This window comes from Mesocricetus auratus, unplaced genomic scaffold (assembly GCF_017639785.1).
Source record: "Mesocricetus auratus isolate SY011 unplaced genomic scaffold, BCM_Maur_2.0 Super-Scaffold_100013, whole genome shotgun sequence".
Lineage (NCBI taxonomy): Eukaryota > Metazoa > Chordata > Mammalia > Rodentia > Cricetidae > Mesocricetus > Mesocricetus auratus.
This window is the reverse complement of record NW_024429196.1, coordinates 696,390-724,139: the sequence shown is the minus strand read 5'-3', so window position 1 is coordinate 724,139 and position 27,750 is coordinate 696,390. Positions and strand designations below refer to the sequence as shown.

The 27,750-nt window shown below is 41.1% G+C and overlaps 1 protein-coding gene across 4 annotated transcripts in view; it reads left to right on the top strand.

The window, feature by feature from the left end:
• Positions 1-27,750, top strand: part of Odad2 (outer dynein arm docking complex subunit 2) — a 147,300-nt gene that overhangs the window by 93,645 nt on the left and 25,905 nt on the right. For 3 of the 4 annotated variants that reach the window (XR_005880642.1, XM_040755252.1, XM_040755255.1), the window contains 3 exons: positions 2,791-2,905; positions 12,384-12,572; positions 21,581-21,802. Coding sequence is in view for 3 of the 4 variants with exons in the window: in XM_040755252.1 (XP_040611186.1) it covers positions 2,791-2,905; positions 12,384-12,572; positions 21,581-21,802 (526 nt within the window). In the remaining variant the exon portion in view is untranslated. Of the gene's footprint in view, positions 1-2,790; positions 2,906-12,383; positions 12,573-21,580; positions 21,803-27,750 lie in introns of those variants that run through there. The other variant, XM_040755254.1, reaches the window with a different exon arrangement.

Genomic DNA, 27,750 nt, shown 5'->3' with positions numbered 1-27,750 from the left:
CAAAAAGAGTTGTCTCCTCAGAGAGAGAACAGAAGAAGAGAGAGGGAGGAGGGTGGAGTTCTCCTCTTAATGGGTCAAGGTTTGTAAGCTGTCATGCCCCAGATGGGTGTGCCAGGTTCCCAAGGGGCGGAGCCGTGTTTGCTTGGATTACAACAATGATCCCTAGTCCCTCATGAGACTGTACTTCCTTGAAGGACAATTAACATGCAGGCATTCCTCCTCATCTGAAGATTCTGTGTTGATGAACCCCTGTACTCTATTTATAAATAAAGATCACAGGGACTGGAGAGATGTTCTTGGAAAAGACCTGAATTCACTTCTCAGCACTCACATTGGCTCAGCCACCTTGTACTGCAACTCCACATAGATCTGATGCCTCTGGCCCTCAAAGACAACTGCACTCATGTGCGCCTACCCCTTGTAATTAAACGTGAAATAAAAGTCTTTAAAAGTTATGCATGTCCTTTCAGCTTTTTGCTCTGAGGTTTGGACACGGGAGGACACTGAAAATTTCTGAGCTGTCCAGAGCATGTTTCTAGCTAAGATAGGGAAAGGTGGGCCTCTGCCTTTTTTTAGATTATTATTCCATGGGATCTCACAGCCCTCCTGCCTCAGCCTACCCAATGCTGGCAATCACTGGTGTGTCTCACAATGCTTCAGCTCTTACCCAGTAAACAAATGTTCTATTTATGCCATGTCTGTGCATCTTTGTGCTTTGGATTGGTGATGATGTCATCAAATGCCCTTAAGAGAAGTCCTGAAGGACTATCTACCCAGAGTATGTAAGCTCCAGAAAGCTGTAGTGTACCTTTCAAACATTTATGTTTGGTGAACTTCGTTTGAGTTTTATATATGCTGCACGATGTTTATTCAGTAAGATTTCATTTTGAAAGCTTACACAGAACAGGGTATATGTGATGGATTAGTGAAAATGCTGGGCCAGAGGCTCCCAGGAAGAGGCCTCATCTTCCCACCAGCCGAACCATTCAGTATTTGTTCATTTGTGCTGACTTTGGGGTGCATAACAAACCCTGGTAATGAGAGCTGAATGTATTTATTATTTATGAATGCCTAGTCCTTTATGTTTAGTAAATAGTGGTGAAGTTTTATGAGAAACTGTTTGAATAAGAGAATTGGAAGAACTAAATCAGTTTCTTAAAAACAATTATTAAACTCAGAATTAGGGTTTTAATACTATGCAGGCAACAGGAAGCCATCAGACATGATTGTGAATTGCTCAGCAGGGTTGATGGAACCTTGTGCAAGGTGATATCAGGGGCTGAACTTGCATCTCTGCCGGGGTCACTGTTCTCAGAGAGCTTACACAGAAGCTCCAACCATGCCTTCTGCGGGAGTTATAGTAGGAACGGGAATGGAGAGAAGCTGAGTACATCAAGCATGCTGGTTCTCAGCAGAGCTATGAGCAGGGAGTGACTACCAGGAGCAGGTGACTGACATAGGAATCCTGGGAGTCAGCCATTCCATGCTGGGGATGGAACAGAGGAGGGATACAGCTGACTTGTGGGGCTCACTTCTCCCGACCAGTTCCCATGTGTACAAATGGTTTTGATGGTATTTTCCTCATATGGTGAAATCACTCCTCTTCTACCAAGTCTTTGAAGACATTGGTAACAGATCATAACCCTTATTTCTTGTGACGAGGCAGCTGGTGAATTTCTACGGCTATGGAATGAACTGAAAACTTTTTTTTCTTTTGTAGCTAAGTGTAATCTTGGGGAAAAGCATCTCTCTCTCTCTCTCTCTCTCTCTCTCTCTGTGTGTGTGTGTGTGTGTGTGTGTGTAGTTGTGTGTGCGTGCATAGTGCATGTATATGTTCCTGTGTGTGCGCGAGTGAGTGTGCATTTGGAGACTAGAGGTTGACATAGAGTGACTTCCTGGATTGCTTTCTTCTTTATTTTTATTTACTTTAAATTTTAATTAGCTTTTTTAAAAAATTGCATGTATGCCTATGTCTGTGGGTTGGTATGTTCTTGAACAGGGTACTGGGTCTCCTAGATCTGGAATTCCAGGTAGGCAGTTGTGAGCCAGCCAGCTTGGGTGTTGGAAACTGACCTTGAGTCCTCTGGAAGAGCAGCACTTGTTCTTCAGTGCTGAGCGATCATTGCAGTAGGAGGAGCAATTTTTTCAAGAGTCACTCTGATGATAATTCATTTTTCAGTTAGTCATGAAGCTGTTTTGATTACAGTATGTTTAAGCAATTACAACAAGGTCTGCTGTGCTAGGCTTGCTGGGAAGGAAGCACATGGAAAACAAGTTATGTGTTCTGTGTGCCCCACAAAGATGCACTGTGATGTGATGGTTTTAATTCCTAATGCTAGATTAGAATTGAAGGAGTTTAAAATATGCCATACCGTAAGGTAAGTCAATTAAACACAGACCAAATAATAAAGGTACGTGCACAACTCTGAGGCATAAATGTTTGTTTTGGAGAGTATTTAAGATGTTATTATGGAAGGAGCCAGTACTTTTTACATAGAGGTAACAGTCTGTGGACAGCTAACTAAGACATTGTGTGGCTTGATTCTAGTTTATGTGAATCATAATTATCATGCAGCAGTGTGCTTTTGGGGTCATGAAGATTGAAACTGAAATCAGAGGACTTGACCATTCAATAGTGTGGAAGTCCCGCTGTTCTGGGAGTTCTGATCAAAAGAGACCCCAGCAGATTGTCTGGGGAGAAACTAAAATTGTGGGACCATGGGGGCCACTTGACTTTCCCCATCCATTTACTGATTACGGTTCACACCACTGTTTTTGGCTTCTCCACAGGATAATTGATCGCTTAGATGGAGTTCGCTTGTTGTGGTCCCTGCTCAAAAATCCACACCCAGATGTGAAAGCCAGCGCAGCATGGGCTCTCTGCCCCTGCATCGAAAATGCAAAGGTAGAAGGGATTGCAAACCTGCCTGTTGTAAAACTCTGTGAGCCCTCAAATAGTGCTGTCACAACTACTAATTTCTTTTGACTCCCTTTGGTCAGAGTGATTGTGTAGAAAGGAAAGACTAAATATTTATGCCGAAATGCTCTCCAGCAATGCTTTCTTCTGGTCTTTTGAAAAGTGGGCCTGAAACTAGGCAAAGGTAACAGCAAGGTCTCTGAGGTGATGAGAAAGTTAACTGCATTGCATTTTCTGTTGTTACAGAGAGGACAAATTGGGGCATCTTGGCTGTTTTCCCAGGGGTTACGGTAGCAGGAAAAGCAAGGTGTCTTAGCATTAATGGCAGGTTGATCGAAGGTTTATTTGTTGGAAGAATCTATTTTTATTAGTTAATTTAGATTTCATTTATACATTTTTTTTATTTCCTTAAAAGGTCTCTCTCCAGCCTGCTTTTCCTTTTGTGTCTCTGGGATGGAATCTGGATCCTGTGCAGGAGGGGAACATGCCCTGCAAGTTTAGAGTCATGCTCAGTTGTCAGGCTGACCTCAGTTTTCAGGCAGGCCTTGAACTTGGGGTCCTGCTCCCTCAGCCTCCTGCACAGCTGTGATTTCAGGTCTGTGCCACCAAACCTAGGCTTCCTCTCTTACCTTTACTTTACAGTCTCCAGTTTCTCTTAAAGACTCTTGCCATTGGATATTTTCTAAAGAATTAATTTCTATAAAAAATAAGTGTGACACTGAAAGACCCCCAGATGGGGAAACCCTCACTCAAGTCTTGGGATAAGCCGACGCCCCAATAATTCAAGAGAGACCATTCTTGCTGCAAGCACATGAGGTTTATTCGGGGAACCAGTGCACTGGGGCCAAGCTCTTGACCCTCGCAGGGGCAGAGGAGTTTGACCCCCTAGCTGCAGTTGGGAGTTTTTTAAAGGGAAAAACTGAATTGGGGAGTTAAGCAAACATCATAACGGATGAGGAAGTTAAATGATAGCTTATGTCTTAACAGGAAGGTTATCTCAAGCAAGCATTCTTTAGGCATTTCACAGTTAAACATTGAGCTGAAATGTGGTGAGCTAGTTCCTGGATAAGGGAGGGTTATCTTTTAGGTTTATCTTGAGGTCTCCGGTTTCTCAGTAGAGGGCAGAAGGGCAAGTCACTCTGTGATGGGCTAGTCACTAGGGATTCTAAAATTGTTGAGTTGGGATCTCTCAACCTGAATGTTATCCTAAATGTGAAAAATGAGTTGTGAAGTTTGCTAGGAGTAGATTTTGATTTTGCTGCTACAAAATCATTACTGAACCCTATTTTTATCGAGGCAGAAATAAACAAAAAAGTGATGAAGATCTCAAATGTTCATCTAGAGGAAAATGGGCAATAAGATAATAGTCTATTCATATTGTATTATGTATCATACAACACAGCAATACAAAATAATATTTATTTAAATAATGTGTTTATCAGTGTTTCCACTTTTCACAAATGTATTAAGCCAAGTGGCAAGCTGCAGTAATGTATGATATGATTTCTATTAAAATTCAAACAAAAATTTAATATGAAGCTTAAATATTAGTTAGAAGGCAAGAAAAATACCATATTAGTTAAAAATTAATAAATGTACTTGTAGGATAATTCTTATCAGTTCTGTCAGCTGTCATCTCAGTCCTTCATTCATAAATGTTCATAGATATTAAAGCAGTAACCAAATATTTAAGAACATTAGAAATATTAAAAAGACAAGCCAAGATTAGCAGAATAAACTTTAGAAGCCACAGAGATAATGTAAGGTGCAGAATATATATTTAAAATTTAAAAACTAAATATCCTTGGAAAGTTCTAATGGAGAACACTATGTCCAAATTGGCTGTTATAACAAAAATTCTGAATAAGAAAAATTTTATAAGTAACAGTAGCTTGACAAAATAAACCTAGCATAGTATCTTGCACCTGTAATTCAAAACCTTTGGGGAGGCTGAGGCAGGAGCTTCACCAAGCTCAGGATCAGCCTGGACTACATGTCAAGTTATACATCAGCCCGGGCTATGAAATGAGCTCTTATCTCAAAAAGGCTTAAAAATTATTTAATAAAACAATTAGAAAGAATAATTACTCCTAAAGTTGATATGACTAGATAATTATCTGGAAGATATTGTCTAGTAAATAATCAAGAATGTTAGTGGGAGTAAAAGTAGAAGACATATGAAAAGGAAGAGAGAAACTCAGGAGAAGAATTAATCATTTTTTTGAGACACTCTCTTAAGTAGGAAAGATTCCTAAGTGCCAACCAGTGAAACCAGTTAGTGAATATCTATACCTGTACACAAATTTAAACATTCTATCTCCAGAAATTAAAGAAACACTACAATCACATCGGGCTGAACAACATCCACAGTATTTTTTCTGTAATTTTTCATTAGTTCTTTGAATTTTTTTGTATATTGTGTTTTAATTATATTCATCCCCTCCCTCAACTCCTCCCAGATATAGCCCCTCCCATACCTACCTAGCTTTGTGACCTCTTTTTAAATAACCCATCATGTCAAATTTGTGCTACCCATATTGCCCTGGATAAGTGGCCTTCCACAGGAGCAAGGTTGACCTATGAGGGGCCATATTTAAGTAAAATTCACTCTTCTTCCCCAGCAGCTATCAGTTGTCAGAAGCTCCTCATTCATGCCCACCTCCCTCTTCATACTGGAATTTTGGGTGACTTGAACTTGCATGCTGTCACAACTGCTGTGAGTTCATATGTGAAACTGCCTTCTGTGTCCAGACAACATTATTTCCTTGTAGTCATCCTTTGCCTCTGACTCTCACAATCTTTCTGTTTCCTGTTCCACAATGATTTCTGATCCACAGTATGAAGAGGTGTGGTGTAGATGTTCTATTTATGGCTGAACATTCCATAGTTTGTTGCTCTCTGCATCTTGAGCTGTTGCGGATCTGTGTCCATCCCCATCTACTGAAGAAAGAAGCTTCTCTGATGAGAGTTGAGACATGCATTAATCTATGAGTATACAGATATCATTAGGATGTAGTTTAATACTTTGTGCCTTTAGCAGAATAATAGTTATACATTCCTCCACAGGTCTTGGCCCTGATAATGGTGACAGGTATGGGTATCGTCTTACAGAGACTTGAAATCCAATCAGTAGTTAACCTATGACATTTGTGTGGCTATTGCATCAGTTTCTTGTCAGACCAGTAATCATTGTAGCTCTCAAGATTTCAAAGATAGGTAAAATTGATGATTTCTTTTCTCCACTGTTAGATGCACAGCACCTTTCAGCACTAGCTAGCTTCTCCGTGTTAGTGGCAACTCATTTCTCTATGTTCTGACTCAAGCCTGTGGTGTCTTCAGCAATTATGTACAGTCTTTCCATCATGCTTTGGAGGGTAACCAAGAAAATCACCAATAGCCTATAATGTTTGGGGTCTCTGAGACCTCATTGGTTAACATTCCAACAGAGGTAACCCATTCCCAGCACTGGGCTTTTTGTTAGCCTGTGGTATCTAGTCACCCTGTTGTAGGGTAACTCTATTTAAACTATTTTATGTATATATTTCAGAAACATCTACAGTAGTAGAGTTCCATGTGATTTTTTCTGAAGTCCTTTAATGTGAGTTATCCCTCCCATCCCTACCCCAATTTAACATATCTCGTTTCATTATTTCCCTGTAAATCTTATACCACTGCATTTTATCTCCCCCACCACCCACGCTTTGAAGTACAACATCTATGGCTCTTCACTGATTCTTCTGATCTTTATAGGCATTCCAGATGAAATGCACATATATCAGAAGATTCAAATAGAACATCCCCAAATGAGAGGAATCACACATTTGTATTTTGGGGTGTGGGTTGTATTATTAAGAATGATTGTTTCCAGCTGTACCCATTTGACCGGCAGACTCCATAATTCACTTTTCTTAACTGCTGGGTAACATCCCACTGTGTAAGTGTACCTCGTTTTCATTATCAGTTTATCAGTTGATGGATATCTAAGCTGTTTCCATGTCCTGACTATTGTTAAAGAACAAGAATGACCATGGATGAGAAAGTACCTCTATAGTAGGATATAATGGTCCTTTGAGCATAAGACCAAGAGTAGGGTAGCTAGATCAGGTGGAAAATTAATTTTAGATGCTGGAAGAAATTCCATACTAATTTCCATATCACTCCCAGCAACAGTAAATAAGAGTTTCCCTTTCTCCAACATCTGTTTCGGTATTTGCTATGAGTATTGTTTTATCTTAGACATTCTGACTAGGGTAAAATGAAATATCAATGTAGTTTTAACTTAATTTCTTTAATGACCAAGGGTGTTGAATATTTAAAAATATGTTTCCAAGGCATTTGTATTTTATCTTTTGTAAACTCTCTGTTTAGTACCATGTCCAATTTTTAAACTGGGTACCTCGTTTTCTTGATGCTCATGGATTGTTGCTTTGTTTTTAATACTTTATACATCCTAGAGAGTAACCTTTGTCAGATGTGTATCTGGTAAAGACTTCCATCTTATATCCTGCCTCTTCACTGGAATCAGAATCTTTTAAATTTAATGAGGTCCCATTTATTAATTGTTGGTCTTAATACCTATTCTACCCAGGATCCTCTTTAGATAGTCCCTTATTGTGTCACTGAGTTCAAGTTCTCCCCTACCAGATTCAGGGTATAAAATGTTATGTTGATCCTTGATATACTTGGAGTTGAGTTTTATATAGGGTAATAGATATGGACTGAGTTTTGTTCTTCCTCTTCTTCCTTCTTCTCTTCCTCTTCCCAGAATTTGGAGGTTAGGTGACTTCCATTCATACTTTTAAAAATTTCCCATTGACCTTTACTGAGTGAATGATTCTTCTGTCTGGTCTTCCATCCCTTCTTTTCTGTTGGTCCATTCTGTTGGTGATGTTTTCCACTGGAATTTTCAGTGACTTATCTGAGTTTTTCATTTCCAGCATCTTTTCAGTTTGGGCTTTCTTCAACAATTTAACTTGTCTTAGATTGACTTCATTAGTTCATTCATATCATTGTCTTTGTCTTGCTTGAATTATTTGGCCATAGTTATAATCATTTTAAATGGTTTACCAGGAATTTCTTGTAGGTAATTTTCATTAGGGGCCTTTGCATTGGATTTTTAGATTTTGGAAGAAATACATTATTATTACTGTGTGCATGTGCATGTTTTGTTTTTATTTCTGTGTTGTGACTTCTGTGTTTTTTCTGTATTGTTTTATTTCTGTGTTCTTGTTGTTGGTTAAGATCTCTTCCTTTTTTGTTCAAGTCCCCTTTCTTCTTTCAGCAGAAGTGTTTATAATGTTCAGGAAAGGGGCCAATTCACAACAGGGTTAGGGTGTCAATTCCTTTGTTTGTCTGGCATTTGGGACTACAGCTTCTGTCACAGATTTGCTTATCAGCTACAGCTTGCCCTTCCTGCCTACCCTAGTATTGTTATCCTCCTTCTCAGGTCTTTGGTGAGGTGAAGATTAGACTGTCACAATTATTGTTCTCTCTTCCTAAATACAAATATTAGGTACAAGACTTAAACTTTCCAGCTTAGGGCAGCTCTGTAGTAATCTCTGTTATTCCTTTACCCTAGACTGGATATATCTTTCTTGCCATTTGCTCTATGTTGCTTCACTGGCTATAAGTCTTTTTATTTTTTTGGTTTTTGGATATAGGGCTTCTCTGTATTGCTTTGGAGGTTGTCTGGAACTCGCTCTGTAGACCAGACTGGCCTCGAGATCCACCTGCCTCTGCCTCCCAAGTGCTGGGATTAAAGGCATGAGCCATCAACGCCCAGCAATCTGGCTATAGGTCTGAAGTATGTATGTTCTTACATTTCCTTCCCCTAGAGCACACTTGATATTTGCTATCTTAAATATAGTTTTGTATTAAGCCTAAATCTTTAAACTAAAAGGGAAATTATAGTGAGATATCAACTCTGCCCTTACCTGTAGCACTGACCACTCCCGTTTGGCCATGGTCACAGGTGTGGACATGATGGAGACGGGTTTTATGTCTGGGGTTGGGACACAGGTGGCTCTTTTTTGCTTCCAGTCGGGATGCAGAGAGCAGCCTGTGTAGATTCTTGGAGCAGGAACTTGTGGCGGTCATCTGTTTCCTGTGTAAGTGCCTTCTCCCTGAATAAAATTATATTAACCTATATTGAGCCTAGTCCAGTGAGTCTGGATCCATGCATCTATACCCATTCTCTGCTCACTCCCCATCACCACCAACTTAGTATCTGAATTTGCAACCCCACATTCTTCTTACCTGTTATTAGGAAAGAGAGGCATGTGAAGGGAGATCTTTGCCTAACTTCTCTCGCCAATAATTGTAATTTCCTCCCTACATGTGCCTGTGTTTTTTGGGTGCCCTGAGCACTTGAAGTGTTTTAAGTGAGCACAGGTAACTTGAAAATGCATGGGTGGGTGACTAATAAAGCTATTGTGGGAACCTAGATGGAAATAATTAGAATTTAGCCTATTACAGCAGCAGTGTGACACATAGAGCAAATGTAAGGAATAAATGATGGAGAAATACAGTCAAAACTGGTGCCTGAAGAGGCAGTCAACAAAGATATGGAACAATTACTTTTGTTTGATTATCTTTGACAACTGGAACATGTTGTAAGCTTCACCAAACACAAGAGGACTGTGACTTCGAAGGAAGACGGTGAATTTGCTCTCTTTCAGGTGGAAATGTCCAGTCTTTGGATATTATGAATCTGGATATTTTCGAGGTGTGTGTGTGTGTGTGTGTGTGTGTGTGTGTGTGTGTGTGTGTGTGTGTGTGTGTGATCATCAGTGTATGAAGGGGAATGTGGGTGAGGAAGCAGAAGGGAAGAGATCCCCAGCAACAGTGCTAAGATAGAGAGGAAGGCTGGGGATTGGTGGCCTGACTAAGAAAGGGGATTGTAGAAAAGCCCATATCAAGGAAAGGGATTGTTCCACAGTGTCATTGGTACAATGACAGTAATTATTTAATGCACTAAAAACTAAATGTGAGATATTTATGGTCACTTGTCATCATCATTTCCACAGATAATTTATACAGGTAGTACTAAGGTGAACAATGAGTTCAGAGAAGGAAATGGAAGAAAAATTAATAGTTTTCTAGAAGCTTACTGATAAGGAGACTTACATGAAATATGAAAGATAATTCAGATTTATGTGACAGTTCGTTATGGGAGAGGTATGTTTCTATCAAGCCATCAAGTTATCTATCATCTATCTGTATTTGTCACTATCTACGATCTATCTATCCAGCTATCTATCTATCTACTATACTGTCATCCATCCATCTACCATCTATCTTCTATTGTACAGATAGAGATAAACAGAGCTCTGGAGTGGGGGAGGAAGCCCCAGCTATTGCTGAGTCTTAATCTTACAAACACAATGATTAAGCAGTATAAAATTTGGGGGGAATGTCACTCAAAATAACAGCTCTCATATGTGAAAAATCCTGTGGGGATTTTTCTGCATTTTGTATTCCTTCCTTTGAAGGTACAACCCCATGTGCTAAACATTCCAGGTTCTCCTAGTGCGTGTCTAGGAGCACAAAGGCACCTGTGCTCCCTACAGGCTTGCAATGGGAAAGACCATGATTTGAATAAGCACTAACTGCTAGACACTGGCACGGTTAGTGAATAATGAATGACCTGCCCACCTAGAAGATAAAGTTCAAGGTAAAAGAGAAACAAGGAAGCCATTCACTACCTGTAGTGGTCTGTGCTTTGGGTGACGTGTTTTAGGAGCCTCTTACCTCAGTTTTCAGCAGAAGCCAGTGGAATAGTGCTTGTGTCAGATATTAGAAGTGATCAGATTGAGGCTATAGATAAAGACCAGGCTGCAAAGAATGTCTTAGTAACTGAGTTTTGGAGCTTGAATTTTCTCCCACATCAGGTGCACCATGGAAGAACTTAGGAGGTGTGGGAATATGGAAATCAAATTGACAATTGATAAAGTTCACGTGGCATCTTGCCTTTGCTCGGGATATAATCTAGTTTATAAGGTTCAACATCTGTAAACCAGTTTTAAATTTTTAAATCAGTTTGAAAGATCCAAACTTGAAATAATCAATAATCATACCTACTGTGCAGGATCATGGTAAGGCTTAGTCAGGCTAGCACATTTACATACAGTTCAGGCAGTGTCTCCTAAAGACGTTATATCCCGCTATTTATATCAGTCCCTAGCATGTCTCCGCCCTACCCACCTGTCTGGTGGTGTGCTATTCACTGTATTTCCCTTACCTTTCCTATTGCCCCCTTGTGGAGGCAGGGTCCTGCAGTCCAGGCTTTCATCAGATTCACAGTCCTCCTGCCTCAGCCCCAGACTATCATTACAAGATTGAACCACTATGTCTGCCCGGAATCATGTCTTTTCTCAGTGCACATTTGGTTTCCCCACCAGATGTGTCCATCACAATGGCACGCAGTGTGTATATCAACATGCTCATTCACTGATTCTTGATAGAAGCCTCTTTGTAACCCCAGCTCACTCTTGAGGCCTTTTCACAGCCATTCTTGGAGACGAGCAGAAGTGTATAGAGTCCAGATCTTTGGCCTGTGTGCTGTTGGCTGAAGCTGAACAGGTCACACAGGTCACTTAGCATTTTTGTTTCAGCTCATACTGGAAATGTGGGGCTGTTTGGGAGTCCACCTGGAGCCACATTTTTCATATTTTTGTGCTTTGTGTTCACTATTTCACTGCTAAACAGTCCCCAGGCATTATACTGAAGTATTGCCTGTGGTTCTTAAGCACAAGAAGGCTTTGATGTACTTTTCAGAGTAAATATGTGTTTGACAAGCTTCTATACATGAGTTATAGTGCTGTTGGTCATGGTGTTAATGTTAATAAGTTGAAAATATACATGTACATACCAGCATGATGACTCAGCTGGTAAAGGCACTGCAATGAAGTCTCACCCCTAAGTCAGATCCTCTGGAAATAAAGAGAGAACCGAATCCTGCAAGCTGTCCTCCGACTACTAGTGTGCTGTGGCAAGCATACCCCCCAAATTAATGAATAAATAAATAAATAAATGTGATTGCTTAATATATAAAATGAGGAGTGCTCAAACTGAAACATAACAATAATGTTATATATTGATCAGTTGGCAAAAATATTGTCCCCAGAGCTGGTCAGAACCTAACTCTGTGTTTCCTCCAAAGAGCAGTGGTGCACTATTGCCTACTTCAATGCTTGTAGTAACTATATAACTGCCTGCAGATATTAAAAACCAACTGTGTTTTGCTACCTTCTCAGTAGCTCCTATGGTAAATATTCAAACCAATCTGTGTATACATGTTGGGAACATATTCAACATTACATACATAAACATACTTATATATACATAGAATTTGAAAATACAGAAATATACTAAATGTTTCTTTTATCTTAAAATATACCTAATAGCCTTATTATTATTTCTACCTTTTGTAAACTAGCCTAAGAGAAGGTGTTTCTCTTTTACTCAGGATGCTGGAGAAATGGTTCGTTCCTTCGTTGGTGGTTTAGAACTTGTTGTCAATTTATTGAAGTCAGATAATAAAGAAGTCCTGGCAAGTGTCTGCGCCGCTATCACCAACATAGCAAAAGACCAAGAAAACTTAGCTGTTATTACAGACCATGGAGTTGTTCCTCTGCTGTCCAAACTTGCCAACACAGTAAGTAATGCCTTGTTTTCATGTGGTATCTCAAATCACAATAGACAAAAAAGCAAGGAACGTGAACTCCAGAGATCTGAATTGAAGTTTCATGTCCATTGCTTGTGAAGTGTAAGATTGTCTTCAACTCTTGAGTTTCCCTAAGATTGATGACACAAAGGTATATTTTACAAACAATATTGATATGCAAGGTCTTTGTTAAATAAAGGCTTTTTATTATTTGTTGTTGGCAAGCAAAGCTGTGGCAAACATAAGTGCTGTTATGTAAATGTTAGCTGTCATCTTCCTTGCCACTGTCATTAGAAGTTGAATTGTTCCTTTCCTAGCTTAGAAGCCTGGACTGTGACAGTTCTGAGCTGGACGATGTTAGCAGTACTATACTGTTTATTTAAAACTGTGACAGCTAGAGCAGGGCCTTCAGACGATGACTTCACCATTCCCAGAGGTATCTGGGCAGAGCTGGAGTAGCAGTTGGCAGCAGCGGGACAAAACAGAAATGCAAACACTGTAGGACACCAGCATTTCTAAGAGGATCTGTCAGACTCAGAGGGTAACAAGCTCTCTGCGTCAAGAGAACAGGACAATGGAAAACCACATCACACTCAGTTATGCTGTTCTTTTTTTTTTTTTTTTTTTTTTTTTTATATTAATATTTTTTTTATTTTCCATTTTAAATTTAGATAAGAAACAAAGTTGCTTCACAAGTCAGTACGAGGTCCCTCTCCCTTTCCCTCCCCTCCTCCTGTGCCCACCCCCCATCCCCCCCCGTTATCCCCTCATTCCCCCAGGGAGGGTGAGGCCCTCCATGGGGGTGTCCATAGTCTGTCATTTCATATAGGGCAGGGCCTAGACCCTTCCCCAAGAGTTCAGGGTGAGAGTGCACCTCACATTGTTCTATGGGAGTCCAGAGACCGTGTGTATACTTGGGATGGGTACTGATCTGCTGTCCAAGGCTCAATAGATTACCTAGGCCTCCTCACTGACACCCAGATTCAGGGGGTCTTGATCAGTCCCATGCTGGATTCCCAGGCTGATGCCTGGGATTCAAGAGTTAACCTTTGTCTGGTCAGCTGTTTCTGGGGGTTCAACCAGCCCAGTCTTAATCCCTTTGATCATCAGTCCTCCCTCTCTGATACTGGCTTTCTTGAGTTCAGCTCAGTACTTAACCAGCCAGTAAATGAAGTTTCTGTTTCCCAGACTCTCTGGCCATAGGATTGTAGGCTGGCACTCCCCAGATCTATGTCTAAAATCCATATATGAGAGAGTACATGCCATGTTTCTCTTTTTGTGACTGGGTTACCTCACTCAGGATGGTTTCTTCTAGTGTCATCCATTTGCCTGCGAATCTCATGATTCCATTATTTTTTCTGCTGAATAGTACTCCATTGTGTAGATGTACCACATTTTCTCTATCCATTCTTCGGGTGAGGGACATCTAGGTTGCTTCCAAGTTCTGGCTATTACAAATAAAGCTGCTATGAACATAGTGGAACAGACATCTTTGTTATATGAATGGGCATCTTTTGGATATATGCCTAAGAGTGCAGTTGCTGGGTCTTGTGGTAGGTTTATTCCCATTTTTCTGAGGAATCTCCATACTGCTTTCCAAAGTGGCTGAACCAGTTGGCACTCCCACCAGCAATGGAGGAGTGTCCCCCTTTCACCACATCCTCTCCAGCATAAATTGTCATTGGTGTTTTTGATTTTAGCCATTCTGACAGGAGTGAGATGGTATCTCAGAGTTGCTTTGATTTGCATTTCCCGGATGGCTAAGGATGTTGAGCACTTTCTCAAGTGCCTCTCAGCCATTTTAGACTCCTCTATTGAAAACTCTCTATTTAGTTCTGCAGCCCACTTCTTAATTGGGTCCTTTGCTGTTTTGGAGACTTGCTTCTTGAGTTCTTTGTAAATTTTGGAGATCAACCCTCTGTCAGATGTGGGATTAGTGAATATTTTTCCCATTCTGTGGGCTGCCTTTTTGTCTTGCTGACTGTGTCCTTTGCCTTACAGAAGCTTCTCAGTTTCAGTAGGTCCCATTTATTAATTGTTGATCTCACTGTCTGTGCTACTGGTGTTATGTTCAGGAAGCTGTCTCCTGTACCAATTCTTTCAAGGGTACCACCCACTTTCTCTTCTAAGAGGTTCAGTGTGGCTGGATTTATGTTGAGGTCTTTGATCCATTTGGACTTAAGTTTTGTGCATGGCGATAAACATGGATCGATCCGCATTTTTCTACATGCCAGTCTCCAATTATGCCAGCACCATTTGTTGAAGATGCTTTCTTTATTCCATTGTATATTTTTAGCTTCTTTGTCGAAGATCAGATGTTCGTACGTGTGTGGGTTAATACCCGGATTTTCAATTCGATTCCATTGGTCTGCCTGTCTATTTTTGTGCCAATACCAAGCTGTTTTCAGGACTATAGCTCTATAATAGAGCTTGAGGTCAGGGATAGTGATGCCTCCGGACGTTGCCTTGTTGAACAGGGTTGTTTTGGCTATCCTGGGTCTTTTGTTTTTCCATACAAAATTGATTATTGTTCTTTCAAGGTCTGTGAAGAATTGTGCTGGGATTTTAATGGGGATAGCATTGAATCTGTAGATTGCTTTTGGCAGGATTGCCATTTTTACTACATTGATCCTACCTATCCAAGAGCATGGGAGATCTTTCCATTTTCTGAGGGCTTCTTTAATTTCTTTCTTTAAAGATTCAAAGTTCTTACGATACAGGTCTTTCACTTGTTTGGTTAGCGTTACCCCAAGGTATTTTATGTTGTTTGTGGCAATTGTAAAGGGTGATGTTTCTCTGATTTCTCTTTCAGCCCTTTTATCATCTGTATATAGTAGGGCTACTGACTTTCTTGAGTTGATCTTGTAACCTGCCACTTTGCTGAAGGTGTTAATCAGCTGTAAGAGTTCCCTGGTAGAGTTCTTTGGGTCACTGATATAAACTATCATATCGTCTGCAAACAGTGAAAGTTTGACTTCTTCCTTCCCAATTTGTATCCCCTTGATCCCCCTTTGTTGTCGTATGGCTATAGCTAGAACTTCAAGTACCATGTTGAAAAGGTATGGAGAGAGTGGACAGCCTTGTTTTGTTCCTGATTTTAGAGGAATTGCGTTGAGTTTCTGTCCATTTAGTTTGATGTTGGCTGTTGGTTTACTGTATATGGCTTTTATTATGTTTAAGTATGTCCCTGTTATCCCAGATCTCTCCAAGACCTTTATCATGAAGGGATGTTGGATTTTGTCAAAGGCTTTTTCAGCATCTAGTGAGATGATCATGTGATTTTTGTTTTTCAGCTTGTTTATATGGTGGATTACGTTGATGGATTTTCGTATGTTGAACCATCCCTGCATCCCTGGGATGAAACCTACTTGATCGTGGTGAATGATTGTTTTGATGTGTTCTTGGATCCGATTTGCCAGTATTTTATTGAGTATTTTTGCATCAATGTTCATGAGGGATATTGGTCTGAAGTTCTCTTTCTTGGTTGTATCTTTGTGTGGCTTGGGGATCAAGGTTATTGAAGCCTCATAGAAAGAGTTTGGCAAAGACCCTTCTGCTTCTATTGTGTGGAACACTTTGAGAAGAATTGGTATAAGCTGTTCTTTGAATTTGTGGTAGAATTCTGCACTGAGGCCATCTGGACCTGGACTTTTTTTGGTTGGGAGACTTTTGATGACAGCTTCTATTTCCATAGGGGTTATAGGTCTATTTAAATTGCTTATCTGTTCTTGATTTAGTTTTGGCAAATGATAGCTGTCCAGGAAGTCATCCATTTCCTTTAAATTTTCGAATTTTGTGGAGTACAGGTTTTCAAAGTATGACCTAATGATTCTCTGGATTTCCTCAGAGTCTGTTGTTATGTCCCCCTTTTCATTTCTGATTTTGTTAATTTGCGTGTTCACTCTCTGCTGTTTGGTAAGTTTGGACAAAGGTTTGTCTATCTTGTTGATTTTCTCAAAGAACCAACTCTTCGTTGCATTGATTCTTTGTATTGTTTTCCTGGTTTCTACTTTGTTGATTTCAGCCCTCAATTTGATTATTTCCTGGCGTCTACTCCTCCTGGGGGAGTTTGCTTCTTTGTGTTCTAGAGCTTTTAGCTGTGATGTTAATTCTCTGGTATAACTGTTTTCCTGTTTCTTCATGTGAGCACTTAGTGCTATGAACTTCCCCGTAGCACTGCTTTCAAAGTGTCCCATAGGTTTGGGTATGTTGTGTCTTCATTCTCATTGAGTTCGAGGAAGTCTTTAATTTCTTTTTTTATTTCCTCTTTGACCCAGGGATGGTGCAGTTGAGCATTATTCAATTTCCATGAGTTTGTAGGTTTTCTGCACTTTGTGTTGTTGTTGAATTCTAATTTTAAGGCATGGTGGTCTGATAAGATGCATGGAGTTATTCCAATTTTTTTGTAGCTGCTGAGGTTTGATATGTTGCCAAGTATGTGGTCGATTTTTGAGAAGGTTCCATGTGGTGGTGAGAAGAAGGTATATTCTTTTTTATGTGGATGAAATGTTCTATAGATATCTGTTAATCCCAGTTGGGTCATTACTTCTATTAGACCCTTTGCTTCTTTGTTGAGTTCCTGTCTGGTATTCTTGTCTAGTGGTGAGAGTGGTGTGTTGAAATCTCCCACTATAACTGTGTGGGGCTTTAGATGAGATTTAAGTTCTAATAATGTTTCTTTAACGAATGTGGATGCCTTTGTATTGGGGGCATAGATGTTCAGGATAGACACTTCGTCTTGGTGGGTTTCACCTGTGATGAGTATGTAATGACCTCCTTCATCTCTTTTGATTGATTTTATTTTAAAGTCTAGTTTGTTAGATATTAGGATTGCTACCCCTGCTTGTTTCTTGGGTCCATTTGATTGAAAAATTTTTTCCCAACCTTTAACTCTCAAGTAATGTCTGTCTTTGAGGGTGAGGTGTGTTTCTTGTATGCAGCAGAAGGAAGGGTTCTGTCTTCGAATCCATTCTGCTAGTCTGTGTCTTTTTATGGGTGAGTTAAGGCCATTAATATTGAGGGATATTAATGACCATTGATTGCTCATCCTTCTTCGATTTGCGATGGTTGTTGTTGGTGGAATTATGGGTGGAATTTCGCCCCTTTGTTCTTTTGGCTGTTGGTAGAGAGGGATTCTCTAATGCTTATGTTTTTCTGGTTGTAGTTAGCTTCCTTGGGTTGGAGTTTTCCTTCCAAAATTTTCTGTAGGGCTGGGTTAGTGGACACATATTGGTTGAATCTAGTTTTGTCATGGAATATCTTGTTTTCTCCGTCTATAGTGATTGAGAGCTTTGCCGGGTATAGTAGTCTGGGCTGGCATCCATGGTCTCTTAGTGTAGGTAGAATATCTATCCAGGACCTTCTGGCTTTCAGAGTTTCCATGGAGAAATCAGGTGTAATTCTGATAGGTCTGCCTTTATATGTTACTTGACCTTTTTCCTTAGCTGCTCTTAATATTCTTTCTTTATTCTGTATGTTTGGGGTCTTGATTATTATGTGGCGAGGGGATTTTTTTTGTGGTCCACTCTATTTGGTGTTCTGTAGGCTTCTTGTACCTTCATTGGCATGTCTTTCTTAAGGTTGGGAAAGTTTTCTTCTATGATTTTGTTGAATATGCCTTCTGCCCCTTTGAGGTGGATTTCTTCTCCTTCTTCTATACCTATTATTCTTATGTTTGGTCTTTTCATGGTGTCCCATAATTCCTGGATGTTTTGTGTTAAGGATTTGTTGGATTTAAGGTTTTCTTTGGTTGATAAATCCATTTCTCCTAATGTATCTTCAACACTTGAGATTCTCTCTTCCATCTCTTCTATTCTGTTGGTAATGCTTGTATTGGTAGTGCCTGACTGTTTGTCCAGCTTTTCTATTTTCTGCCTTTCTTCAGATTGTGTTTTTTTTAGTGTCTCTATTTCAGTTTTCAACCCTTGCAGCATTTGCATTGCTTCTTGCAATTTTCTGTTTATCTGTTCGTCCGTTTGTTGCCTTTTATGAATTTTTTGGTTTGTTCTTTCTTCCATTTCTTGCATTTTTTGGTTTGCTTTTTGTTCCATTTCTTGGATTTTGTGCTTTGTTTCTTCTTCCCTTTCCTGCCTTTTTTGGTTTGTTTCTTCCTCCATTTTTTTTATTTTTTGCTTTGTTTTTTCTACCATTTCTTGCATTTTTTGCTTTGTTGCTTCTTCCATTTCCTGCCTTATTTGGTATGTTTCTTCTTCTAATTCTTGCATTTTTTGCTTTGCTTTTTCTTCCATTTCTTGCATTTTTTGCTTCATTTCTTCTTCCATTTCGTGCCGTTTTTGGTTTGTTTTTTCTTCCAATTCTTGCATTTTTTGGTTTGTTTTTTCTTCCATTTCTTGCATTTTTTGGTTTGTTTTTTCTTCCATTTCTTTGAGGGATTTTCCAATATCCTCTTTTAGGGCCTCTATCATTTTCATGAAAGTGCTTTTAAGATCGTTCTCTTCTGCTTCCTTCGCGTTTGAATATTGGGGTCTTGCTGGTGTGGAGTCTCTAGAATCTGGCGGTGTCATATTTGTTTTTCTGTTGCTGACTGTGTTTTTGTATTGTCTCTTTCCCATCTCTTCTTTTAGTGGGTGCAGAAAGAGCCCCTTCCTGGTCTGGGGACCAGAGTTCCCTTTGGTGGGTGCTAGTAAGTCCAGTAATCTGGTGGTTCTTCTATGCCTTGTCCAAATGCTGGTCCGTGGGTAGAGAAGAAGAACAGGAATCTGGGGCGCTTAGCCTCCTACCTGGTCCCCTGGACCCTATGCTGGGTCCTGTTGTACCTGATCCGGAACAGCTACTCCCCTGGTCTCCCTGGTTCCTGTAGTTTCCTGGTCTCTTTGGTGGGAGAGAAGATCTGGAGTCTGGGGTGCTTGGCTCCCGCCGGGATTGGGAGCTCTGTGCAGTTCCCAGGCGATCTGCAGGCTCTGGAACTCAGGCTGGGAAGCTGGCCTGTTTACCTGATGATGCCAGAGGGACAGCTACTTCCCTGTACTCCCAGCCTCCTCTCCTTTCCTGGAATCGTTGGTGGGAGAGAAGATCTGGAGTCTGGGGTGCTTTGCTCCCGCCGGTATTGGGAGCTCTGTGCAGTTCCCAGGCGATCTGCAGGCTCTGGAACACAGGCCGGGAAGCTGGCCTGTTTACCTGATGCTCCCTCCGGGATTGGGAGCTCTGTGCAGTTCCCAGGCGATCTGCAGGCTCTGGAACACAGGCCGGGAAGCTGGCCTGTTTACCTGATGCTCCCGCCGGGATTGGGAGCTCTGTGCAGTTCCCAGGCGATCTGCAGGCTCTGGAACTCAGGCCGGGAAGCTGGCCTGTTTACCTGATGATGCCAGAGGGACAGCTACTTCCCTGTACTCCCAGCCTCCTCTCCTTTCCTGGAATCGTTGGTGGGAGAGAAGATCTGGAGTCTGGGGTGCTTTGCTCCCGCCGGGATTGGGAGCTCTGTGCAGTTCTCAGGAGATCTGCAGGCTCTGGAACACAGGCCGGGAAGCTGGCCTGTTTACCTGATGCTCCCGCCGGGATTGGGAGCTCTGTGCAGTTCCCAGGCGATCTGCAGGCTCTGGAACTCAGGCCGGGAAGCTGGCCTGTTTACCTGATGATGCCAGAGGGACAGCTACTTCCCTGTACTCCCAGCCTCCTCTCCTTTCCTGGAATCGTTGGTGGGAGAGAAGATCTGGAGTCTGGGGTGCTTTGCTCCCGCCGGGATTGGGAGCTCTGTGCAGTTCTCAGGAGATCTGCAGGCTCTGGAACACAGGCCGGGAAGCTGGCCTGTTTACCTGATGCTCCCGCCGGGATTGGGAGCTCTGTGCAGTTCCCAGGCGATCTGCAGGCTCTGGAACTCAGGCCGGGCAGTTATGCTGTTCTTATAGGAGGTAATTCTAAGCCAAAAGTCTGGTTTGCATAAGGAAAATAGAGAAAGGGCAGCAGACAGTCCAGTGGATGCCACTGTATGTGCTTTTCTGTCTTCTCCCATTAAGAAATTAAGGTGAGATTTGAGGTCTCTACAGGTAAAAGCAGTTGCCACTCAAGTATGAAAAGTAGATTTCAGAGCTGCAGCACCCACATACATGTCAAGTGTATATGTTGGCCTGTCTGTGATTCCAGAGCATAGGAAGCAGGGATGAGGGATCACATGGCAAAGTGGCTAGCTAGAATAGCTGAATAAGCAAGACCTGGGTTCAAAAGACCCCACCTCAATTTATAGAGTTGAAAGTGATCAAAGACAACCACCCATAGTCAACCTCCAGGGACACCTGTATCCCATTCACACAGGTGTACCTATGTACATGCAAACATGCATGTGTGCCACACACATACACATAGGTTGAAAAAGTAGAGTTAATCCACTTGTCCCAATCAAATGAATTAGTTCTTGAAGAATATCCAATATTCTAGAAATATTTTTATTAATAAGTAACAATAACTTATAAGGTTTTTTACATTGTGTGTGTGTGTGTGTGTACGCACATGCATGCACACACCATGATGCACACGTGGAGGTCATACAACAACTTTCACCATGAGGGTCCAGGATGGAACTCAGGTCATCAGTCTCAGTGGCAAGACCATTTACCTACTGGTCATCTCATTGGCCCCTATTTGGCCCCTATTTGTTAGGTTTTGGGCAATCATGCTTCCTGGAACAAATGACCGATGTTGGACATCTGTCTCATCTGTGATAGCACAGTTTACATTCAGCTCATAGAAGTAAGTCCAAGCCCTGAAATCCTACAATTCAAGAGGCAGAGGCAGGTAGATCTCTAAGTTAGAGACCAGTCTGGTCTACAGAGTGAGTTCAAGGTTATTCATTGCTACATCATGATACCCTTAACCAAAAAAAGAATATTTTTAAAAAAGAAAATGCAAATTCTAGCTCCTTCAAGGTACTTCCTAAATAGGCTCTGAGTGCTTCTGCTGATTCCCTGGCATCTCAGTAGGCAATAGGCATGAGCCCAGCCTCCCAGAAATACTGTGGTGAACACTCGTTTCTTCTCCTTGTGCAGAATAACGACAAGCTGAGGCGCCACCTGGCTGAAGCTATCTGTTGCTGCTGTATGTGGGGAAGAAATAGAGTGGCCTTTGGTGAGCACAAAGCAGTGGCTCCATTAGTGCGTTACCTAAAATCGAATGACACCAACGTGCATCGAGCTACAGCTCAGGCCTTGTACCAGCTCTCAGAAGATGCTGATAACTGCATCATCATACATGAGAATGGCGCTGTGAAGGTATGCTGTTGGAAGTCTGTGCTCTAGTGCAAGCCAGCACATGTAGACGGGGGAGGTGGGCTTAGTGGGGGTAGCACTTGCTGTGAGCTGCTCAGGCACGAAGACTTGAGTGTGGATTCCAGGAACCCATGTAAAGGCCAGGTGTGGAACTTTGGGGAGTTGGAGGGTACAGACAGGTGGATCCTGGCTGCTCAAGGAAGAGCCAGTCTAGCCAGAATTTTGACTTTTGGCTTCCATGAAATGTTAACATCTTATCTCACACACACACAAAGAGAAGAGGATGCCCATACATTTACTACCCCCATATACAACTTTTTACTAAAAGGGATGCTTGGGTACACAAAACTGTTTGTTAGGTCGCAGCTGCATCTGAGTCCTGCTTGTCATGGTTTGTATTAAAGGTGGATAGAGATGGAATTTTCTTAATCAGAGCCTGTTTGGGGGTCTAAGTAAAAGAATCATTACTGAATTTGAATCAGATTGAACAATGTATATATAGTCCATGAACACTGATTAGCCTTCATGATTCTCTGTGGTACTATTTTTGCTAGCACACAAATGATAAATGACAAATGCATCCATTGCCTTTGATGAACAGCACGAGAAGTAACTGGAACAATCTAGACGAAGGCTCAGCAGCTTTGACATCCTAACAAAGGATAAGTCCAAAGATTGTTTAGTTTTGATTCTGCATCTGATTTTATACACTTTTAGCTAACATATGTTTATGAGAGACTTCTCACACAGACATGAAGTGTACCTACATTTTTGAACCACCTAGAACGTTTTGATGGTTACCAATACAAAATCACATGTGACACATGTCTAAACCCAGCACTTGAGAGGAAGCTAAGGCAGGAGCATCATAATTTTGGAGTCATCCTGGGATAAGCAGTGAGACTCTGTCTCAGAGACCAGAACAACTACCCTCCAAAAAGCAAATAATAAAACACACAAACATCCCTTAGAGTTCACTGACCTATATCAGGAAAAACCAACAAAATATTCTTTTTGTAACATGCCCCCTTGTGTAATGTAATTTTGTTTGCTGCATTAGTTTTAAGCCTCTGTCAACCAGATGCATTTACATTTGAAATGTAAACCCAAAGATGATATTTTAGACAAGAGTGAGAAATCTCCACTTAGTTGTCTCTAGTCAAATCTAGATATGTCGGTACAAGACTTCTCATGAAGAATAATGCTTTCAAAATACCAACTGGTAGTTTTCAGTCAAATATTTTAATTTATCCTTCAAGCTTCCCACAGTTTAAAAATGAGATGATAATGCTTCTGACATTAAACCCAACTTATATGTAAATGTGCCAATCTTTCCATTATAAATATGTTTTATGGCACATAAGTTACATGTATGTGCTTCTTCAAGCAAAAATTGAAAACTTTGGCATAAAAAGTAACTCTTGAACTAACTTGTTTTTAAAGTAGATCACAACAAGAAAATCAGCATGCTAACTTTGTGTTGCTGCCAGGTGACATAAGTGCTGTCCCTTTTATATGATAGCTTTCACACTTTGAAAGAAGAGATGCCTGATTTTAAGTCATGTGTTCTGTGACTGAACAAAGCCTGCACTGCCTGTGATGTTTTAAGTCTGCAGGGTTTAAAAGCTAAGGCTATAAGAGTAAGCAGCCTCGTCAGATGTCTGGGTTATAACTCAAAAAGTTTTCAGGTTTTGTAAAGTGTATGTGTTGTGGCCTATTGACATAATGGCACACACAGACTCAACTCTCAAAGATTTCTTCCGACTCAAGACAATAGATCAGGACAGTCGGTGATCTGATGGTTTAAGCATGTGTCCTGACCCTGTGTTCAGTCACCCATGCACTGCAGGTGTGTTAGCAACAGAAGACAGAAAGTGATGAAGGCGAGACATGAAAGAGACAGTGAAGACCTGTGCTGGGCTCTGTGGGCTTGGAGCCTTTCCTGAGGGACTCTTAGGGACCTTTCTAGAAGGCTCATATTTTGCACTCCTAACTACCACCTGTCATTTTTACCAAAGAGTAACTGAAGAGAACAGGGTTGGGGGAGGAAAATAAGTTCATCTTAAATAGCAGCAGAGAGTCTGAAGAGATGGCTTGGTTGGTAATCCAATCCACAGCATCCATGTAAGCTGGATGTGCTGGTATAAGTCTATAGCCCCAGTGCTGGGGAGACAGAAATGAGCAGATCCCAAGCTAGCTAGCCTAGTCAAATCAGTGAGCTCTAGGTTCAGGGAGAGACCCTGTTTCAGAAACCAAGGTGGAGATCAACAAGAAATCACCTGACATTGATCCTTGGTCACTGTGTGCTCACACATGCACATGACCCCAGACTTACATGTGTACACATCCATAAAAACTTACATGTACATCACAAACACAGTTTAAACACACAAATAAATATTTACATGAGGTGATAGAAGGCTGACCTTACCGTGGGAGGTATCAACACAGATGTAGCCTGTGCAACTAAGTAGGTTTCTCTTCTTTCCCACCTGGCCCAGGGTACCAGACCTCATGGGACCTCAGGAGAAGTATGTAGTCCCCCTTCTGCTTGCCTAAAAGCCCATAGGTGTGGTTCCATGGGAGCTTCTAGAATAAACAGTTTAGGAGCTACTTTGACATGGGAATAAAGGAAGCAAAATCAGACCTCATACTAATAAAGAAGATTGCAATAGATGAATAAGGCTAGAAAATGTTGGTGTGTAGTTAGATGTTTCAGGTCCATGAAGTAACTATGCCACATTGTCATATGAAACAGATAGCAGCTGGGGTTATCTTGTTTTTGCTTTTGTTGTTGTACACACACACACACACACACACACACACACACACACACGGTTTGGTTTGGTAGAGCTGGGTAACAAAGCAGCACCTGATACACACTATGCAAATGCTGTGCACTAGCCTACCCACCAAACCCCCTTCTTTATTGTTTTTGTTGTAATTGCTGCTGCCCTCCTTCAGCCAAAGCCTGACAGTGTGACTTCTCTGCCTTGCAACCATTCCTGCTGTAGCTGCCAAAGAACAAATATCAGCAAGTTCTGTCACAGTCACCAGAGTTATCCTGCCATTCCAGTCATAAGTAATTCAACGCAGGGTCAGGTCCTGTATCCAGCAGCTTCCTCAGCTGCATTGGCTGCCATTGTGCCATGCTTCTTCCTCACACTGTGAAGTGCAGCTCCAGGGGCACAGAGAAGAGCTGACTCCTTCATGTGTTCAGTGTGAATGTTGTGTGGAAGCAGAACTGTCTAATAGACATGCAATGCCAAGGCAAACACGGGGTACATGCCTGTAGTTCCAAGACCCAGGAAGCTGAGGCAGAAGAATGATTTGGGACCAACCTGGGCTATAAAATGAGACAACCTCCTGATGCTGCAATGATAAACGGCACACTTACTGAAAGTAAAAATAAGTATTTATTGTGGAAATTACTCACAAGAGACCAAACAAGTAACCCAGATGAGCCGAGTAGTTTTCTGCCTACAAACTGGAAGCCAAAAGCCGGAAAAAGAGACCAAGACTTCTGTTGTTCAGTCTTTTATACCTTCCCCCATAACACCCCTAGCCAGGCCCAAAAGTGCCTGGCTAGTGACATAATTCACTGCCTATGTCTGTATACTTCTTTAGTCATGCTTAAGGTGGGTGTGATTAGCGGTGTGGTAAACGGCTCTTTTATTACCTCATCTGTATGTGCCTCTAGTAAGTCACATGGTTAATGGCAGCATTGTTTTCCTCCTACAATTCCTCTTTTAGTCTAAAAAGGATATTTAAACTTAAAACAACTAACTTGGGTCAATGAACAAAATGTATCAAACATCTATCCCATCTAAACCTAAACTTATCTGAAAGAAACAACCAAGTCTGAACACTTCCTTCCAATCCCCTCTAAAATAATTGAAAACTAACACTAACAGGTGTAAACTATCATATAATATCAATAGTAGGGAGAGGGGGCATGGAATTCTCAAAACTACAGTCCAGCTTTGGATCCACACGGTCCACATGTGCTTCTAATATTCCTTTTCAACCCATTCTAATTCTTTTTCAGCCTCAGCTGATAGTAATCATGGGCTGTTTAGGTCTTTATCGCCTTTTAAAGCCATTTCAGGTGTTTTAAATCATGCCCTTCTACACTGATAATTGTCTGTAATTGAGAGGTTTCTCCTAATAGTTTTTGAAGATCATTAAGAGTCCCATAATGATCTCTTCTGATCTGTACTTTCTGCGGTCTAATTTTCTGAGCATCTATTTTATAACCTAAATAGTTAATAGAATCTCCTCTTTGTATTTTTTCCTGGGGCAGTTTGTAATCCCCAGTGAGGCAAAGTTTCCTTTACTGCTTCAAACATCTTTTCCAAAGTGTCCTTATTTGAATCAGACAGTTATTTGTCATCCATATATTGATATATTAACGAATGTGAAAATTTTTTACAAATGAATTCTAAAGTTTTATGCACAAAATATTGACACAAAGTTGGGCTATTTAACATACCTTGAGGTAGTACCTTCCACTGGAATCTCTGTACTGGTTAGGAATTATTATAAGTAGGTAGTGTGAAGGCGAACTTTTCTCTGTCATTTCATGTAACATTATGGTGAAGAAGCAATCTTTTAAGTCTACAACTATAATTGGCCAATCCTTAGGTATTAGAGAAGATAATGGCATCCCAGTTGTAGAGACCCCATAGGCTGAATTACCTTATTGATGGATCTAAGATCAGTAACCATTCTCCACTTACCAGACTTCTTCTTGACAACAAAAACAGGTGAATTCCATGCACTAGTTGATTCCTCAATATGTCCAGCATCTCCAGCATCTAGCTGTTCCTGAACTAACTTCTCCAAGGCCTCTCACTTCTCAGATGTCACAGGCCATTGATCCACCCAGACAGGTTCATCTGTCAGCCATTTTAAGGGTAGAGCTTTTGGTTTCTCTGTATGTTTGGCATTAGCATCCTGCTTCTGTACAGCCTGTACATTTGACATCTGTTTCCTGTACTGCCTTACTATATTCTTTCTACCACAAAGAGCTTGTCTATAATTCCTAGCTGATACAGGAGGAATGTACATCTGTGTGTTCCATTGCTGGGGTAGATCATGACCCCAGAGGTTTAAAGCAATATCTGCAACATATGGCTTTAATCTTCCTCTCTGTCTTTCTGGCCCAATAAAGTCAATCCATCCAACGCTCTGTTTAACTTGAGATAGGGTTCCAATCCCTAACACTGGAACGTTAACCTCTTTTAAAGCCCATTTTGAGGGCCACGACTTCTGATTAATAATGGTGATGTCACTTCCAGTATCTACAATGCCATTAATCACCATATTATTTACTTTAACTGGTAACTTGGGTCTATGATATTGTATAGAAGTTTGCCGAGCCGGGCGTTGGTGGCGCACGCCTTTAATCCCAGCACTCGGGAGGCAGAGGCAGGCAAATCTCTGTGAGTTCGAGACCAGCCTGGACTACCAAGCGAGTTCCAAGACAGCCTCCAAAGCCACAGAGAAACCCTGTCTTGAGAAAAAAAAAAGAAGTTTGCCAAAATATAAGTTTTGTATTTCCTCCTGATATAATTGATTCATCCTCTGGAGCTAATGTATTATCCAGTGCCGTATTATTTACAATGGGCAGTGGATCTTCCAATTGTCCGGGGAGAGGCTGTCCTCCACTGTCACTGGGAATGACCTGATAATCTTGCTTTTTTTGGGGCCTGCTTGAGGCCCTGATTCACATTCCCTGGCTGTAAAGGAATACCTTGTCTAACTGTAGTCGACCAGCATTCGTTAGTCCAATGTTTGCCCTTTCCAAATCTCCTGCAGAGACCAGGAGGCTGAATCCTTCTGTTTGATGCATTCCTGGTAAAAGCATTATTTCTAGGAATGCGTTGTCTACAGTTCCTACTTAGATGTCCTATTTTACCACAGTTAAAGCATGTGGCATCTTTATGTCT